Genomic DNA, 20,247 nt, shown 5'->3' with positions numbered 1-20,247 from the left:
ATAACATCTTAAAATACTGAATACTATTTAATTTCGAGTACTTTAATTATTTCTTTTACTAGCATCTATATTACAAAGATAAAATTAATATTTTCAATTTTGAACCAATGAAGATAGTATAATTGGTATGAGACCAAATGATGAAAAGGTATAGTCGTAGAGCAAGTTAAGAGTTCGGATCCTCCGTTCATGTTCCTATTTATTAGCCTTCGTACCGTAAATATTCCATAAAAAATGACAAGTAGAAAAGCAAAGACTGTCAGACAAAATAACTTAGCTCTCAATGTTTAAGCTCAACCGATTAACGATACAAGCACTAGGAGAAAACATTACAGTAGTAAGCAAGCACAAAAGCTTGTGCGCAAATAACTGTAACCTACGACATATGAATTGAATACCATGTAAGCTTCACCAATATCAAGTGTACATGGATGGACTTAATTCTTCACAAGGTGCATTATTCAAGTAGACAGTCCAATCTTCAGCAGTGTTTATCCAAGCTGCCAAGTAGTTATTTGCATAGCTGCCTCGTGATATACATACACGCTATTACCACCGCAAACTGGAACACCACACATACATCGGATATATTATCAGATCAGATATATTATCCATCCATCTCTAGATCACATGACCACCACTCTTTCCCACTCTCAGCTTGATTGTTCCTTCACATTCATACCTGGTTTCCAGAAATTATTGTAGTACAAGATTTCAATGCAGAGAGCAGGATTAAACTTCTATTTTAGAAGATATTCATCCAAAGGAGTATCAAGCAGCAAGCTCTTCAGAATTTTAATACTTCAACAGCTCGAGGTGAAGATAAGAATAGACCTCCACCAACAGAGCCATTAATTTTAGCAGATGACGATGGATCAAAACAATCAAGTCCGAATGTACCTTCAATTTTCTGTATTCACGCTAAACCTCTGTCTGTTTGCAGGTCCTTGTCGATATCGACCTGCGTAACGGGGCTCTGAATGCCTTCTCATTGGCATCTTTACTCTTTCCATGCTCTCTTCCAGTAGTGCTGACTGTTTTCTTGCAGAATACCTTGGTTTTGAGGAGTTCGATTTCTTCTGTCTGTCTGTTTCATATGACAAGGGCTGCAGCCCTTGTAAATCTTGCTCAGGAACATATCCAACTGGCCTTTTAGATTCGTCCATTCTTCTAAACGTGATTGAAATCCTATATGAAGTACCGGTTAACAAGATGTTAGCATAATGTGCAAGGACACAGAAGATTTAACTATGACTCCAGAGCTCTGAACATTCAGTGTGTACCTTTTAGTAGGCACAGCTGGCACACAGTGTTTAGCTACATCAGCTCCATTTCCATTCAAGACCAGTACAGATCTGGAGTAATATAATGTCAGTTATGATCAATCTTCCTAATTTCAGTAGTATGAGAAGAACAGCACACTCTCACTTACCCCACTGGCAACGGTATTGCAATTGCACCAGCAAACTCACCGGGACCCACTATTTTCAAGTTGGAACCGAACACAATGTTGCACTCGCTAAGGAATGAAACGGTACAAAAGGGGCGCACAAAATCATGATTGTCAATATGCAGTGGTATGCAATCTCCCTCTTCATAAATGTTGATAATACAGCTATCTGGAACACAAGTCGGAGGCATCACATGCCACTTTACAAGCCTTCTAATCATGACCTTCAAAAGATCAGGCAATGGATCAACAGTTTCACTTTTGAGGATCCCTGGGGGATTCCCAATCTTATCCTGCCATAAAGAAAATTCAGTCATTATGCTATGCATACATTCCACTTCCTTTCAGTGATTAACCCATATGCTACAACCCTATCAAAGAAGAAAGCTGTGAATTAGGGGAAAAGAAGTCTTTACTAGATTGTCACCTAATAGCCAATAGTTTAAGGCACTCCATTTACTGTTGTGAGCCACTGTATGTGTACGTGGGAGGGGAGAGGGAGAGGGGGGGGGGGGGAGGGGAGGGGGGATTTCCCTGTGGAGAGGGAGGGATTAAGATAAGATTGTAGAAGACTTACTGGTGCATAGTTGTAACAACAACCAAATTGGATTGTCACACGTCCTTTGCCCCTCATCCACTTTGCTGGCGCAGTATAAGTCCTCTCTAAACAATCAGCAAAGGCATGTAAGAGCCATGAGATAACTAAAAATGACTGAAAGAACTTAACAAACAAATTTAAATGGAAATTTAAGGAGGAAGCTAAAAAAACATCTTCCGCTTCACACTCTTCACAAGTATAAAGGAAAAACAAAACCAGATCAAACTAATTGATGAAGGGAGCCACGAGGAAGAGAAATGGCCATTGAACTATAGTAGAATTACTGAATTAGAATGAGTGGGAACTACTTTAGGAAAATCTTGAAAAAGAAGAGGTGCATGTCATTCTTAAAAAAAAACACAATTTAGTCAACGGAGTAAAATGTGCACCTTGTCAACTACTTCCACATTTTCCAATGAAAAGTCATAGTTATGCCTCAACTTTTACTTTGAAATTCTTCTTTCCTATACCATACTCACAAAATTCTATGATACCCTTGTTAACAAGGGAGAAATTTCTAAGCTGAATCAAGAAAAATTTGATGGTAAAACTCTAGATGTATTGGTATTAACAACATAGAAGCAGGCTCTTTTTTTATGAGTATAGGCACATTAAACAAGGAAAATTTCCTAATCATTGGATTTCTCATTTTGGCACACCATTAAACATAATCTATTAGAAATCCTATGCAATTAATCCAGGTATGTATAATGAATCTACACACATCTGACAGTAACACAAGCCATTTTTTTAATTCACATCAAATCCAAAAAAAGACGAAACAGATTTCTCATGCAGCATATTACCACCTTAAAAAGATATCACAATCTATTTTCCTGTTGACAGTTAATCTGATACATTGAATTTTAACCAGTTATTTTTCTCAGCCCATCTCTTCTTTCATGTCTTTAATGTCTGGTAATTAACATAGAAGACATTGTGCTATCACTAAGAAAAAACTAAAATAGGATAAATTTACTAAGACAAGATTCCCCATTTCAACACTTGGAAGTCTGGGATGCCCAGACCAGCTTAGCTTTAACATACAATGATGAAATGTTTCACGTACTGTAACTCTCAATAACAGACAAAAGGAGAAATAACTAATAAGGTATTTGAAAGATACACAGCCACTAACGTTGAATCTGAGATCCTCTCGAATAGGTAGTAAGTAAGTTCTCTTACATAGGAGTCTTATAGTAAAAGATACTGATAGGTAGAAAAGGTGCAAGCTGATGCAATAGCTTCATCCTCTCTCAAGCAAAGCCGAATTCGTTTCTTACTTTTCCTATAGTTAAACTAATGCAATAACTTCATGTCAATCACCCTACTTGAAAAACATTAGCATCTAAATAGCATAGGATGCAAACTGGATGACCATCTGCCAAAATGAAGATAAAGGCATGAACAACAATAGTAACATTGAAAACGTTATTCCAGATCGGAATTGTTAGAAACACATATGCATTTGACAAATAACCTTCGTATCTATGCTAGAAATACAAATTATTTAGCCCTCTGGTCAATGAATTGGAAAAAAGAAGGGAATCCGCTAGCTAATACCAATCATCGAACACTCTACTAATTGTCTAATGTTAAAACAAGTCTAACAACAACAAAGTGGATAAATATGTGTGTTCTGGTTCACAGAAACACCTGCTCAATTACATTTGAAGATCAAACATCAACACAGCTAGACGATATCAATCAAGCAACTATGCCTGTCTTAAACTAGTTGGCCCCACAAGGGATGCCAATCCTTGTATCACTGCTGTCCAAGCACACATAACTCCGGACTTCTTATGTGATCCAGCAGATAAGTGCTGGTATCATCGCATCCCTCACATAATAAGATTATTGTATGTTGGCCGTCTAGCTAGTAGCTATTGCTCCCTGCTCCTTAATCCCGGCTTGGACTCACTATGCTTTGCCAAGCTCAACATGACAACAACATTCATTTGAAAATAGAAAAAAAATGATTAAGAGAGTTGTATAAAGGATAAAATATACCTTTCAATTCACCATTCTTCCCCATCTGATCAAGCTTCTCTACATATTTAACTATTCTAATTTGCTCAGCAGCGCTAAAGACACCCTTATGCAGCTCCAATCCATCAAGTATGTTCACGAATTTCCCATTCACCCTCTCCAAACATATGAAATCCTTTTTCCTCTTCACATTGCAGAATCTAATGTACTCTCGTTGTTCCCTTGACAATTCTGTTTTTGGCTTACTCTCCGGAGTAGTAATTTCCTCTTCAGACACACCATTCACCTGACTACTCAAGGCAATTGACTCACTCACTTCCTCTGCTTGAAGCTCATCCTCCTGAGCCATATCTGCCCATGACATCTTCATTTTCGGGGTAGTCACAGGTAAGGATGAGCTGAATGCTTCACTTGTAGTTGCCTCTCCAACAGGCCGAGAAACGGAATCTGCACCATCTATACAACTGTCAGATGAATGCCTGTCCACGGAAGGCTCCTCAAATGGCTCCCCCCCACCAGCCCCGTCTTTCCAACTCCCCAATGAGTTTGTATCTGCATTATCATTCAAGTCGCCACAATCATTCCAACTTCCAAGTGAATTGTTGTCACAATTCTCTTGACTCCCATTGCATCCATCCGAGTCACAACGTTCCGGAGTCAAAACACTGATATTCTTTGGTTGCTTCAAGCATTCTGCATCACCACCAACTTCTGCAATCATACCAACAAAATCTCTGATCAGAAAAATTCACTAAATCAACAACTTTCACACTTCATCATTAAAGTATATCCAAAAACATAAGCAAGACAAAGCAGAATTCAATTTTGTTTGGCCCATCGTTATCTACCAAAGAAACTTTAACTTTGCATATGGTATCTACAACAATCTTCAAAAGTAAGTAATACCTCCCAAAAAACAACAACTTTAATAATAAATTTAATCAAAAGCCAAATAAATAAGCAAACTTGAATTAAGACACTGTCTCTAGAGGAAAAACTCGTCCAAGCACAAAAAGCAGGGAACTTAATGCAAATTGTGAGAATTAGTACATGAGCTACAGAGTTTATATCAATTGATTACACATGCATTAACACATATTAATGTAAAGAATACAAAAAATAGAGAAAGAGAAAGAGAAAGTACTAAAATTGAGGGATCGGATGCGATCGGAGAGGGTGTTGGTGCAGGAGTGGCAGAGGTCACGGGAGAGAAAGGGAAGCCAATTGGACAGAAACTCTGATGCGATTCGGAGTTCTTCGGGATTGTAATTGAGGAGGAACGGATCGTCCTTCTGAGTTCGCTGCTGGTCGGACTCGGACATGGCTGACGAGTCAACTCAGTGAAATGAAAGAATGTGCGAATTGTTGTGTTCAGTATAGATGCGGATTGTGGAATGGTGGAATTTGCGTGTGAAGCGCTGCAGCCTTTGAGAAGAAGAATAAGGTTTGTTGTTATTCTGTCGAATTAGCAGGGGTGTATTTGTCAATACATAGTGACAAAGATTAGACGGTTGAGCTTCCGAAGCCCAGTTTGATAAGCACAGCATTCCTTAAATTTTCTGACCGCAGACGCAACTACTTTTTAGTTTTTAGACAATACGAGCAGGCGCCTTAAAAAAGGAAATTTTAGAAACGGAAAAGACCTAAAAATGTCATTCAACTTTCTGAAAGGATATATTTATGTTTTCCGTTAAAAAAATGCTATTTTCATGTCATTATAGTTACAAAAATGATCCATCTATGCCATTATTTGACTAACGGCTGGAATTTTTTTAATAAAATATTTATAAGACTTGAATTTCCACATGTCATATCGTCATTGGTCCGAATTAACTCATGCCCCATTTAATTTTACTCTTGGTTAGGTCCATCTAATTTTAACCTTACCCCAATAATTAACACAACCCAACCTTTCCAAATCCCTCTCCGGTTGTCTTCCCCAAATCAAAAATCCCTAAAACCTCCATTAAATTTAATTTCTGCCTAATCTGTTATGTTTTCTTTCTGAATTCAAAGTTTGCAGCTTCAGATGAGCACCTGAGGCAGTTCATAAACATGCCAGAAGATGCACTTCAGATGGTTCTTTTTCAAGTCACAGACCATAACTTAAAGCACACCTTACAATTTGAAATTGGATTGCACCGTGCTGGACTGAATGATAAAAACAGATCATTGGTCGAGGAACTATTTGCAGACAACAAGATTGAGGCAACTATATCATCTGAAAATTTTAGATCTCTAGGAGCAATAATATACTGAAATTGAAGCTTATATTTGAGTCATTTTGGCTGCAAATTTTTAGTTGTTAGTCTGTACAAGTACGTTAGCATGGGGTGTAAACCTTCCTGCACATTTGATTATTATTAAGGTACGTGTCTGTACGTAGTCTTATCTGCTTTCTAGAATTTGATCAAAGTCAGGAATGTTAAAACCTCCATTGAATTTAATGGAGGTTTTAGGGATTTTTGATTTGGGAAGACAACTGGAGAGGGATTTGGAAGGGTTGGGTTGGGTTAATTATTTGGGTAAGGTTAAAATTAGATGGACCTAACCAAAGTTAAAATTAAATGGGGCATGGGTTAATTCGGACCATGACGACATGTCACGTGGAAATTCAAGTCTTATAAATATCTAAAAAAAATCAATCGGTTAGTCAAATAATGGCATAGATGGACCATTTTTGTAACGGCAGTGGCATGAAAATAGTATTTTTCTAACGGATAGTTTGGATAAATCATTTAAGAAAGTTGAGTGACATTTTTAGGCCTTTTCCGTTTTAGAAATTGAGAAGAAAATTTAGAAAAAAGGAAGTGGAAGAAAATGGTAATTTTGAGTTTTACTGACAGCACGTGCGAAGAATTTTGAATGTTCGCCAGCACTCCAATATCCGCCATGTTTGGTATGACAAGAAAAGAAATAGTTTTCCAAAAATAATTTCTAAAATAAGACTTATTTTTTTACAACTTATTTCTAAAGAAGTTTTTAAGTGAGTGGACAAAGAATAAAAAGAAAATAATTTTCTCACTTTTTTTCGCCTAAATCATTTTCCTTCATAAGTGTCTCAACTTATTTTTCAAAAAATATCTTTCATATTTCGTCATACTAGACATATTGTTAACATGACTTTTGTATAATTCTATTTTCCCTAGCATTTCTGTTGTTGGTAGAATTTTTTATTTAGTTATCACTTTTTAAAATATTTAACTTTAAGCAGCATATATAAGTGAGAGCATGTGTGATCACTAACACTGTGATCAGCATAAAATTCTAGGAAGAAACAACTATCTAAGCAAATTTTTTGCATAAATTCTGTTTGACCAAAATTATAGATCTTAGTTTAACTAATTAGATTTAAATAAAGAAAAGTCAATTGTAGCTAATAATAATATCCTAAAGACAAAGCTATCGGTTTTATGACAAATAATTTGTATGTTTGTCCAGATGACAATGAACGTAAACAATAATGTCAGTATTCAATGATCCAAAAAGATAAAATATGGTATTAAATAATAACACGCAACAATAAATGACATCTATATATAGTTGCCATATGAAAGCTATAAAGTTGCCATATATAATTGATTATGTAGTTAAGCCAAGTGGCAAATTAATAAATATCAATAGTATATGGTAACTTTATTCTATATTTTATTCTATATTTGACTATGTTAGTCAAATATATATATATATAAAGTTTTTAAATTTGAATTAAAATAAAAAAATATCTTTTATTACCATGATATCATACTTAATTCGGTTAGTGATCATATGCAATTATATTAGGAACTTTTGTTATCTTAATTCAAATTATGTAAATACTACTTCGCCTCTGACCAAAAAAAAAAAATAATACTCCATATAACTATAAACTCTTTTACATTTAAATCCTATAATTATAATTCTTTAAAACACTATAGCTATGTTTGAATAAAGCGAATTTCTTTTAAAATAAATATAATATATAAGGTACACGTCTATTTTTATAACAAAAAAAAAAGTTTAAATGTTGATAAAAATTCACTTGCATATATAATGAAGTAAACCTACATGCTGGACAAAGAGCATTACAAAAATCAATCAATATTCAACACAAGTTGTTTTTTTCTTTTTGAATAATGTTTGTTTGAAGAGTCAATTTATATAAATGGACATCAAACAAATAACAAAACTTTGACTATATAATTGATTAATTTCTATTTAACACCTTCTAGGAATGGAAGAATATAAGCCGAAACATTTTCATTTAGCTGCAGTCAAACCAACATTGCAAGGGTGTAGTATTTTTTTCGTTGAAAAATATTAGTTTTGAATCATTAGATTATGTGAAAGATTTTTTTCTCGAATTCAAAATGAGGGATAATGTTTTCTAATTAATAGTTTCTATAGCGATTTTCAAGTGTAACGAAAAGTATATTTAAAAAAATTGGTATGACGTGAAATAGTTATTTTTAAAATGTAAATAAATTATTTCGAAATGAGATTATTTTTTAAATTATAACGTAATTTTTAAAATAAAAGATAAGATATTTTTAAATTTTAGTAGAGAGTTTTTAAAATAATTATAATAGAAGTCATATCATGAATAAAATCAAGAAACCAAAATCTTATGGATTATTACATAAATATCCGGCCAGATTTATTATTTACCTTTTATAGCTAATATACATAGATGATATACCTATTACACACGATTATACACATGTTACATATGAATTATAAATAAATTACACATCCTCAATTTTTTAGTTTAAGTGGTTGGGTGAGCTCCTGTTCAGGTTGATAAGATAAAGCCAAAAGAAAAATATGACAAAATTTCAATGAAAGATTAAAAATATAAATAGAGCTCACATGTAGACAATTTCTATTAAAACTCATCATTTTATTACGAAATAACTTAATTTTGTGTAACAAAACAAAAGAAAGAAAAACATAAAAAAATAAGATAAAAGAAAATAAATATAGAAAAAATGTATGAAAAATCTAAAAACCAGAAATAAGAGACGACAACGAATTTCTTCTTTTGTTTCATCTTTGTTGAGTGTAAAAAATTTGGAAGATGATCTCATTGATTTCAAATATTTTTTTCAACTCAAATACATAGATTATAAGATAAGACTATCTTAGAATATTTTTTTATTTACATTGTGTGTCGTTTTAAAAAAATCACTATTGCTAACAAAGTGATATGATATTTGAATTTTAATTTTATTGTAATTTAAGTAGTTTGCATTGAGGTTAAGCCAAGTATGGTGAAAAATGTGCAATGTTATATAATAGGCGAAATACATAAACAACCCCTCCAAGTTGTCCATAACGGCCATTTGAACACCTTAACTGATCCCTTTTTCATTTTAACATTTCAAGTGGCTATTAAATGTATCTTGTGAACACTCGAGTCTCGCAGACTATATGTGTGAATTGCACTTGCCAGTGACATGTCAAATGAACTAATTAAAGAATGACATGTGTAATTTATAATAATTTTTTTGATAAATATAAACTAAATACATTAAAATAATCTTTTTATTATTAACCAACCCCCCTCCTTCATCTTCTTCCTTCTCACTCGCCCCTCTCGCCCCCTTCCCCTTCCCCTTCCCCCCAAATAATCCCTCTCACTGATTTCCTAGCACCTTCCATGAAATTGGATGATGAGTTTAGTTGATCGAATATCTTTCCACTTTTAAAGATCGCTGCCATAAAATCAAAAGGAGAAAGTTTCTCTGATGTAAACTCCATTTTTTCTATGTAATCAAGAATTCAAACTGAAAGTGGAAAATTTGAACTTTATGTGAATTTTGCTCAACTGGGTAAGCGTTAATTACCCAGTTGATGAGATTAACGTTGATGATTCAACCGACGACAAAACTGGAGAGAAGGCGATAAAAACAAGGGCAAAAAGAATGACAAAGTAAAAGCTTTTGGTTTAGAACTGAAAGTTTTTTGGCTGGTGAATTTGGTTAGGTTTGGAGAGACTTGCTGATGAAATTAAAATGAGAGGGGGAGAGAAATATATGGAGGAGCTGAAAGGGAGTGATGAATGAAGGAAAGAAGAGAGAAAGGGGAGAGCAATATTACACTTACAAGCATCGTCGGCAACAGCCTCGCCGAGATCCTCCCTCTCTCCGACACCCTCCATTGTTGGCAATAACCTCCCCGTCCAGAATCGTGGTTATGGGGTGGTGTAATAGTGGGGTCCACATTGATTTTAGGGGAAAAAAGAAGATAAGCCTAATTTAAAGATCTTCACGAGCTTAGATGTAAGTGTAACACACAAAATTTGCCATATCAGCGTAAGGGGTTTAAGAGAATATACTTCTACCAAGCAGAGGTGCATATCTGGTCACATGACAAGTTAAGATGTTCAAATGACCGTTGTGGATAACTTGGAGGGGCTGTTTATGTATGCAATGCTATATAATAACAATCAATTAATCTAACATTTAATGATTCAAAGAACAAAAAATCTATATATGTATAGGGTATTCAAAATTTGAAATTTGTGGTTAGAGATATCGATAAATTCAAAATGGAGTCATACTGAAATAAAATTTACCGGCTAAAGAATCATTTAAATTTTTAGCTAGCCGATTAAAGTAAATTTTAAATTAAGGATAATATCTTCACTTGAATCATTATAAAAATAATTATTTTATTGAAATATATATAATGTTGTAGAAATTGAAATTTCAAAATAGAAATATTTTTTTTTAAACATAATAGCATACTGTGAGCACGTGATTTTTACTTCACAACAATTACTCCAAAAGAAATAAAAAAAAAAGGAAAGTAAAATAATTTTCCTTTACATGCAATTTTTGAGAATTTTTTGTGGTATTTTATTAATTATTTACATTTTTGTGCGTGCATGTTTATTTTTTCTTAATTAATAAAAAATACAAAAAATAATATATGTGTGTGTGCATTTAGCAATTAATTTTGCATTTTTAGAATTAATTAGTCATATAAAAGGAAAATACAAAAAAAAATTACCCTTAGGATTTAATTTATAATTTGTGGTTTAAAACTTAAATCATAACTTATTTGGCAATAATCGGAAAATCATAAAAAAAATAGGCATTTTGTATTTTTTGTGTTTAACTGTGATTTTGTACTTAACCTAATATTATTTAAGTTAATTTGGCTTTTTGTAAGTTAGAATAGGATTTTAGGCTTTTTAAAATTTCGAAAATTAGTTTGAAAAAGAAAAAGAAAAGAAACAAATTAAAAGAAGAGAAGGAAATCGGACCAGACCCAATAATCACAGACGTCCCAAACGACGTTGTTCCGTCATGCCCCATCTTGACCATTGATCTCGCTTGATCAACGATCCCGATCGTCCAACCCTCACCCACATCCATTATCGACCCTGACCCGTTACTAAACCGGACCGCCCCATCATTTCTTTTAAATCATAGCCGTTGGATCCCATCACCCAACGACCCAGATTAAGCGACCAATTTTTAATGTGCCAAAAGACCCCCAAACCCCTTTTACCCGTCTCATTTCCAAACACCCCCCCTTTTCGTCTCTGAAAGAGACGAACCAAACGACCTCTGAACCCTAGCACCGCCCTTCCACCCCCTTACCATAAACCCGGCGGCAACGACGCTGGAGACCGCCAAATTAACACCACGGAACCTCCATACCTCCCTCTTCCCAAATCCCGGACCCTTGTACCTCAAATCATCCCCCACCGTCTCGAATCTTCGTTTGAAGATTTGATCGGAACCCTAAAGCCACCTCAAACAGTCCCAAACTCACACCACGGGACCCCCAGACCTCCCCCATCTCTAGAACACTCTAGGTTTTGCTCTAATCATGCTAGAACGGTTCGAATCCCAAATTGAACCAGGGAACCCTAACGAAGACCAAAACCAGAATTGGTCCAAATTAGAAGAAATTTGGGGTTCATAATCGACCTTAGTCTAGTGTTCTCAGTCGAGAACACTCGATTAAGGTCCATTTGACCTCAAAATATTAGAGTCGGTTCAAGCCTTAGCCCGTTTGGTTTCTGATTTTTGTGAGGTATTGCTCCTTTCTCTTTTGCTCTATTTTTATTTTTGTGTTTAGTTTGTTGTATCAGTTTTTGGTTATTTTGTGATTTATCTTCTTCTCCTCCTTTTACGGATCTTTTCTTTGGTCTGAATTTTTCTGACTGTTGATTGTATGTTATAAACTACGTAGTCAATTAATTAAGTTTCGTTAATTAAGTGTTTGTAGTTTGTTTGTTCCCTTTGAAATGTTTGGTGCCAGTTTTGTTTATGTTGACATTCTCTGATTCAGAGTTTCAAGTTAGTTCGATTCTGCTGCCTGAATCCATTGGCATTTGAATTCACACTAGTTTCGAATTGAATTACAATTAATCAAGCACTTAGTTTGGATTGATATTGAATTGATAGCCTTGTTTTATGCACTTTAGATAGAATTATTGGCCCTGTTTATTCATTTTAGATTTTGGACATCAGAAAACATGTGAATTGTAGTTCTTTAATGAATAAAAGGTAACTTGACAGCATGTGCTGTCAGAGTATATTCATGCTGCCCATACTTGTTTAGTTTAATAAAAGGAAAACCATTTTTTATAATGAAAAAGAGGGTTGTTAGGGGAATCTGATGGGAATACATTTCTGTTTGAGTCTTGAGTGGAAAAAACAGAGGGAATAACATGGGAGAGAATCAGTTTTTAATTGACTAAGTGCTCTAAGAGCTGGAAAAGGAGGTCTACTGTGATATATAAAAGGGAGGGAGTTTGGAGAGGAGGAGGAGAGTTTTTTTTAGAACCTAAGGGAGTCTATTTTTGAACCAGTAAAGAGAGTTCATTCTGGACTTCAGTTCTACATAGAAAACAAACAAAAAGCAAAAGAAAAACCTCTGAAAAACTCCAAAATTCCAGAAAAAGGCATTGTTCCATTGTTAAATTCACAGTTAGTTTGAGATTTAGGCCCAATCGAAGCTACTCTAGGCTGTTTGTTTAAGCTTTTGGTTTTAGATTTGTCCCAGCTGATTTCGAGTTGGTGTTTGGTTTATTTCCAATTGGTTTTGAGTCGATCTATTTAGCTCTTTTGGTTTTTCTAAAATATTTCTGGATCTCTGAGTTTCACTGGGCTTGGTTCTTATTGTCCCATACTGCTGATTGTGGGGCTACTGTTGTTATTTGTTATCTGCTGCTGCTGATTTACCTCTCTTTCTTCTCACTTTCCAATTCAGGTACTTTTCCTTGGCTTTGTTTGAACTATAAAGGATCTATGTGAATTTACTGATTTGGAGACTAAATGATGAAGTTTTGGAGTTGATTGTTGAATTACTTAATTCCTGTTTGGTATTGAGAAGAAACATTCATGCTTATGTAAATTGGTATTGTCTGTAATGATTGGACTGCCTGACTGTTGTTTTTGGATCCATGATCAAGGTTTGAATGCTTAATTTAGTTTCAGTAGTTATAAAACAGGTTCAATGAGTCTCAATGTGTCATTCAGTAGTTCTATTAGAAATTGTGAATCATTGAAATGGATTTGAATAGCATATAGAAAAAATGATGGCAAACCGTCTTAGCTCTCAAATGTTAGTGACTAATATTAGTTTTTTTTATGAAGCTTGTAAACACAGATTCGACATAGGAATTGCAAAAAAACAAGTTCGAAGGTCCTGTGTCCATTAATCCAGTTAGATGTAAAATACCAAATTATTCGATTTGACTATCATTTGTCTTGTTCTGATACTTAATGTCTCCTTTGTTAGCATAAGTAGCTCAAACCATGTGGAATAACCCTCTAATTCTGTACTGATCTGTGTGTTTTACTAAAATTAGAACTCCAGCAGGAATTATACATCAAGATTGGCCTTGAGATTTAAAGTCTCCATACATGCCTGGGCTAAAATTTTTGGCCCAAATACGGTTATCTGATTGTAGCCATGAAGATTCAAAATGAAGTCTTGTGTAGTTTGGGCCTCAAGCTATCTGAAACAAGGACCCAGGTCTAGTGTTAATTTCCTACACGTTTGGGCCTGGGCCAATGCCTAGTTTACCTCAGTCTAATAACAAAGTATTTAGGACTTTTCTTGTGTTTTTTTAGAGATAAAAAATAATTAGAAGAATCATAGTTGCTTTAGGATCGGCCTTTAAATAAAAAATAAAATGAGCCTCGCCAAATAAAAATGCAAATTGTGGGGCCCTCAATAATTGGTTATATTAAAATACATAGAAAATCGGGATGGGCCGTTTAGCGAATTTCAGTGCCTTCCCCAAAATAATAACGCGTTAGACTCTTTAGGCGCGATATTAATCAAATTACATTCTTAAATACGGGTGTGCATTTCATGCAACCCAAAATCCAAATTCTAAAACGTTGTATAAAAAATGTGTCGAGGATCCGGGTGCATTTCATGTGACGTGATCCAAAAACACGTTTTTTTAAACAACGTTCACTTTCTTAAAAATTAACCAAAAGCGGTAAATGATTTAAAATTGCACTGTAGTATTGAACATGTATTAAAATTAGATTTTAGCCATTCATAACAATTTAAGTGACCGTGCTAGAACCACGGGATCCGTGGGTGCCTAACACCTTCCCTCGGGTCAACAGAATTCCTTACTTAGAATTTCTGGTTCGTAGACTTCATTTGGAAAGTCAAAAATTTCCTCGATTTGGGATTCAAGATAAACCGGTGACTTGGGACACCAAAAGTCAAACCTTTCCCAAGTGGCGACTCTGAAATAAATAAATAATCCCATTTTCGAATAATGTCACTTAAAATGGAAAAACTTCCTTATACATTATCCTTCGGGGTGATTGTGTAAAAAGGAGGTGTGACAGCTCTGGCGACTCTACTGGGGATCCAAACCCAGAACTTCGGTTCAGGGTTCAAGAATTCGAGCTTAGAATAACTGTTATAGTTGGCTTGTTTTATCTGATTTTTACATGTTGAGCCTACTGTACTAAATGCCGCTTTTACCGCTTTGATATTGTTTGGACTGTATATAAATTGCTACAAAACCCTCCTCTCTCTGAGTTTTCTAAATCATCTGGGAAGTGTGCACTTCGTGTGACTTCTTTTCTGTTAGAGTCTTATCCCAATTTTAGAACGAGGTTCGGACAAGTTGCAAAGTCGGTGAAGCTTCTGTATTCCCGGTACGCTGCCTCCATTGGCTCAAGCTGTCCGCTCGAGTAAGCCAGGTCTAGAACAATAAAGCCAGGTTTTTAAACCTAGTATAACAAGCCTCATGCCGGATCCCTAGTAGGAACGTTTGTTTGCATAATGTGCATTTGACCTTGGAGACTCAACACAGGGGTTGGGTCTGTCTAAAACAGGTGTACCCAAATGAAAAAGACCATCCTGACGCATCTTATGTGCTATTTGCGCATCTGTTTGTTTCGGCTTGCATGTTGACCGTCTTTCTAGAACAGAGGAAGAAAATCAAAAAAAAAAAATCAAAAAAAAGAAGAAGAAAGAAAGAAATAATAATAATAATATAGGAGTGAGAGGTAGGTATTTAGAGAATTCTGAAATCTCCAAATGAGCCAAATTTTTCAACTGCCATGTTCTGTCAAAATTGGCGAACTACGCAGGTCTGATTCTCACCGGATGTGAGATACGTAGGCAAACCTCATCGGTTCCGGTCCACCATTTTCAAAAACATCCAAAAATATTTTCCTTTACTTCCTTCTTTAGAAAAGTCTTTCTTTAAGACCCCAATTTTAAAAAAAAAATCCAAAAATATTTTTTTTATTAATTTCTTCTCAAAATTCAAAAATATTTTCATTCTTCTTTCAAAATTGGAAAGAAAATTCAAAATTCAAAAATATGTCATTTTTAGAAGCATTTCTTTCATAAGAAGGTGATGTCATTCTTGTCTAAAATAGTTGAATGTCCCCAAAAGGACGCGGGAAGGCCGTTTTTGCAAGAACAACCACCTTTAGTAGTTTTTTTTAGGTTTTGGCCATTTAGCAAACACAGCCTTAAAATCTTCTTCCCCGAAGTGCTGAAAGGCCGTATTTGCAAAGCCGGATTTTTATGGAATTTTGATAACCTTTTCTTAAGTCCAAATGAGTCATAACCTTTTAAATTAAATCACCCTAATAAATGTGCAGGATGAGCACAGATGAAAACGAACCCTTCGCAGCTCTTGAAGAGATCCCCTTACAGATCCACATGTGGTGGAATGACCCGGGAAAAGGTAGCCGAGGAACTGTGATAAAAGTTTTGGGTGGTCTTGTCGGACTTTTAAACATCAAGCCAAGATTGGACGTGATTGAAGCCCTGATACCTTTTTGGGATCCGACTCTCAATGTGTTTCGCTTTTCTGATTTTGAGCTCACACCCACACTAGAGGAATTTGCGGGTTACGCTGGCCTTAGCGGAAACCTTAGAAGTCGGTACCCGGTATCACCAAGACCAGTATCTCCTCACAAGTTTCTGGATATGTTGAGTATTAGCCGGGATATTCAAGATGGGAATTTATCTGGAGGGTCTTGCACTTTCTAGTTCCTGTACCAACGCTATGACAATCCCCAAGGTTTCGAAGTACCGAATACTGGTCTGACCCATGCCAGAAATAAAGATAAATCGGAGGCAAAGCGGGGTTTGTTTTTATAGTAGAATTCTTGGGTGTTGTAATATGTTCGCGGAAAGACGGCAACATAGAATTGGGCCTCGTGGGAATGGTGGATGTCGCAATCAAGAAAGCTAATGGCACATTAGTTCCCCTGATCTTATCTGAGATTTACTAAGCTTTGACCATCTGTCGAGAAGGGGGAAAATTCTTCCAGGGCTGCAACTTACTACTACAACTATGGATACTGGAACATCTCTGCCACCATGTCGGGTATATGAACTACAGCATGACCTGTTTGGATTGCATCGAAGAATTTGAAATCCGAGTGGCGGGGTTTGAATTTCCAGAGGGTACTGAAGCTTGGTTTGCCCACTTGAGTTCTTTAACTTCGGATAAAATTGAGTGGACGTTTGGATGGCTCCCTACCACCAAAGTCATATACATGTCAGCTAAAGTATGCTACTTTATCCTAATGGGCATCCAGAGCATTCAGCCATATGCTCCTCACAGGGTTTTGCGCCAACTAGAAAGATTTCAAACCGTCCCCCCATGACGAAGATTTGAGTATACATGTTGTCGAATTGGGCCCAAAGGCTGTATTTCCAGAAGGAAGAGTTCGCCAAGTTTGGAATGAGTGCAGATTTCTCGAACCCAAGACTATGGTGCAGGATCTAGCTAGAGGTGAGGTGGACCCCAATTATATGGTTTGGTTTGGCAAAAGATTTCAAATTCCTCGAGAGCCCGAGAGACTTGCTAAGAGACCTCATGTCCAACAATTCACTAACGACTCGCAGGAGCAGTGGGGCTGGTTGGCAAAAGAAGAAAGCTATAGGGCTAAGATAGGTAAATTAGAGGGACAAATCAGGGACCTCAAATTTGGCCACAGTATCCAAGCTGCCGCAGATGAAGGGGAAAAGAAAAAGCTAACTCAGGAAAACGAAGCTCTCAAAGCTCAAATCCATAAAATGAGAATAGCTGCTAGAAACTCGGAAAGAAGCCGGGCAGATGAAAGGCTTATAAGCGGTCTAAGAAGGAATGTACTTGAGTGTCAAGATGACCTAGAAAAATCTGAGGCTAGTCTAGCAAAAGTACGAGCACAATTGGTAGAGAATGCAGAAGGGAGGGCAGAGTTTGTGCGACAAATGAAAAGAGAATATGAAAGGACAATCGCCAATTTAAAGAGAAAGCTAATCACCCTTGAAAATGAGGCGGACAAACATGCCAGGAATTTTAAAGCCGATAGGGAACATTGTTATGCTTTGATGGCCCAAATGGACGAAGATATACAACAATTGCGGAATCAAAATCATCATGACACTCAAGTGTTGGAAGCCCGGAATCAGCAAATCGGGCGTTTACTTCAGGAAAAGGGTATTGTCCGAGAGAGGGTTAGAGTCATTGCCGACTACATCGTCATGAAATGCCACGCATGTGAGGATATGACTCAGACCACTTTCTTCGCTGCTGTAATGACATTTGTCTGCCAGATAATGAGTGATTTGGAGCGGCTTCAAGGGGATCTTGCACGTAGGCCCGTGAGACCGAATGATGTCCCACGGGCCCCAAGAGTCGAAGCATTGATGTATTCATGATTTTTCACTTATTGAGTCTGTATTTTGGAAATTATTTTTTTAGTCTGTTGGTAGTTTCAAAATTCCAAGAAGATGAGTGGTTTGAGGTCTTTTGTAACAGAAAGTTTAGGAGTTTTATTAATGAAAATTTGAAAATTCCCAAAATTGTTTCATTATTTTTCGCACTTGTTTCTCTTGAACTACGTAATGATTTGAGTCACGCAGCGTCGTGATACGTAGGCAATCCTCATCAGATCCGGTCACGTTTTTTGTAAATAACTTCAAATAAGAGAGGGATGTGAAAAAGAGAGCCAAAGAAAAACCAAAAGAAAAATGAAAAAGGGGGGCAAGGATAAAGAGGAAAGAAAAGAGTGGAAAATGGGAATAAAAGGAGAAGTACAAAAGCCAAAAGTGAAAAAAAAGAGAAAAGAAAATTGGGAAAATAAACAGAGCCGGGATGAAATATGCAGCGTTGCGAAACATGTAGAAACACATTTAACTGTATAGGTGCATCACACCCCAAAGTGCGTTTTCCTATGTGTTAATTGCTTCAAACTAACTGGTTTTTTGTCCCCTTTTCCAAAGTTTCTATAGTAAGGTGGTTGGTTTTGTGGTAGTCTGGCTTCACATTCATACTTCACAAGGTCAAAAGGAAGTGTTGAAATGTCTTCGGAAATTCCTTTGCCAACAGTTCCTATTCCAGAGGATAGTCCGCGCTCGGCCATCCAAACTTCTGAGTCAGCAATGACTGAGGAAAATAGAATTCTGCGTCTCCGCATGATGGAAATGTGGGACGCCTGGGCCAATGGAAAAGAACCGCCAAGTACGATCCCTGGATTCCCTAAGCTTTTTCCCAGGGCAAGTGGGACCTCCAACATCCCCATAAGTTATCCAAATACCCACTGGTATATCCTACCATTTTAGCCCACTTTGCTGGAACACCTTCTGAGTCTCGCCCCCAGGTGTTAGCTTCATGTGTGGCTTCAAACATATTCACCGCGCCACCTTGTTCAGCCACGGCACAACCTGCTTTACCCAGGCCTAACTTTGATTCATCTTCCTTCACATTTCAAGCACCATCTTTCCTAGTGGAACCTCATCAGTTTCCTACTTATACTTACCCTCAACCACCCCAATTTGAGTTCACTGAGGGGCAAGAAAAGACCACCAAAACTCCTGAGCAAGAAGAGATTGTGAGGAAAATGAGGAGTATAGAACAGAGTCTCAAAATCATACAAGGCTTGAGTGGACAGAAAAGTGTATCTTATGCCGACTTATGCATGTTCCCTCATGTGCACCTACCATTGGGATTCAAAACCCCAAAATTTGAGAAGTACGATGGGCATGGTGATCCTATTACTCATCTCAAGAGATAATGCAATCAGCTGCGAGGAGCCGGTGGAAAGGAAGAACTACTCATAGCCTATTTCGGAGAAAGTCTGGTTGGCATCGCATCTGAGTGGTACATGGACCAGGATATATCCCGCTGGTACATCTGGGATGATCTTGCTAGAGATTTCGTCAGGCAGTTCCAGTACAACATTGATATTGCTCCAGATAGGAACTCATTGACAAACTTGAAAAAGAAATCCTCAGAAAGCTTCCGAGAGTACGCAGTTAATGGCGTGAGCAGGCATCTAGGGTAAAACCTCCGATGGATGAGGTTGAAATGGTCACAATTTTCCTTCAAGCTCAAGAAGCTAATTACTTCCAGAATATGATGTCTGCAATGGGTAAACTGTTCGCTGAAGCTATCAAGATTGGCGAAATGGTTGAAAATGGGCTAAAAATGGGTCGAATTCTAAGCCAATCCGCTATCAGAGCTACCTCCCAAGCCATTCAGGGTGGGTCTGGAGGAATAGCAAAGGGAAAGAAAAGGGAAGAAACATTCATGGCAGTGTCGGGTGCAAGGAGAAACTATAATCCCAGATCCTTTTTCTCAGAAAGGACCCCGCAACACTATTACCCTCACCAAGATTTGGTCTATACTCCTCAACCATACTCGGTCATGAATGCTCAGCCTTATGTCCGGCCACAACAATAAGCCAGCAGAAATCAAGCTCCATTTCCTAGAAACCAACCT

General features: G+C 36.6%; 1 protein-coding gene across 2 annotated transcripts; it reads right to left on the bottom strand.

Annotated features, from left to right (window-relative positions):
* Nucleotides 1-257: 257 nt before the first annotated feature.
* LOC107805699 (RNA demethylase ALKBH9B) lies at nt 258-5,470 on the bottom strand. Of its 2 annotated transcripts, XM_075249975.1 has the most exons (7): nt 5,182-5,470; nt 4,059-4,748; nt 2,028-2,113; nt 1,433-1,743; nt 1,284-1,355; nt 901-1,188; nt 258-682 (listed from the first exon to the last, which is right to left on the bottom strand). In XM_075249975.1, exons 1-6 carry the CDS (start codon nt 5,357-5,359, stop codon nt 903-905), a joined length of 1,623 nt encoding a protein of 540 aa, XP_075106076.1. In that variant the 5' UTR covers nt 5,360-5,470; the 3' UTR covers nt 258-682; nt 901-902. The 2 variants fall into 2 exon arrangements, with proteins under 2 accessions (XP_075106076.1, XP_075106075.1); XM_075249974.1 differs by having other exon boundaries at nt 258-1,188.
* Between the last annotated feature and the right edge of the window lie 14,777 nt (nt 5,471-20,247).

Source organism: Nicotiana tabacum, chromosome 3, assembly GCF_000715075.1.
Source record: "Nicotiana tabacum cultivar K326 chromosome 3, ASM71507v2, whole genome shotgun sequence".
Taxonomy (NCBI): Eukaryota; Viridiplantae; Streptophyta; class Magnoliopsida; order Solanales; family Solanaceae; genus Nicotiana; species Nicotiana tabacum.
The sequence above is the reverse complement of the archived record's forward strand: the minus strand, read 5'-3'. Positions and strand labels throughout refer to the sequence as shown.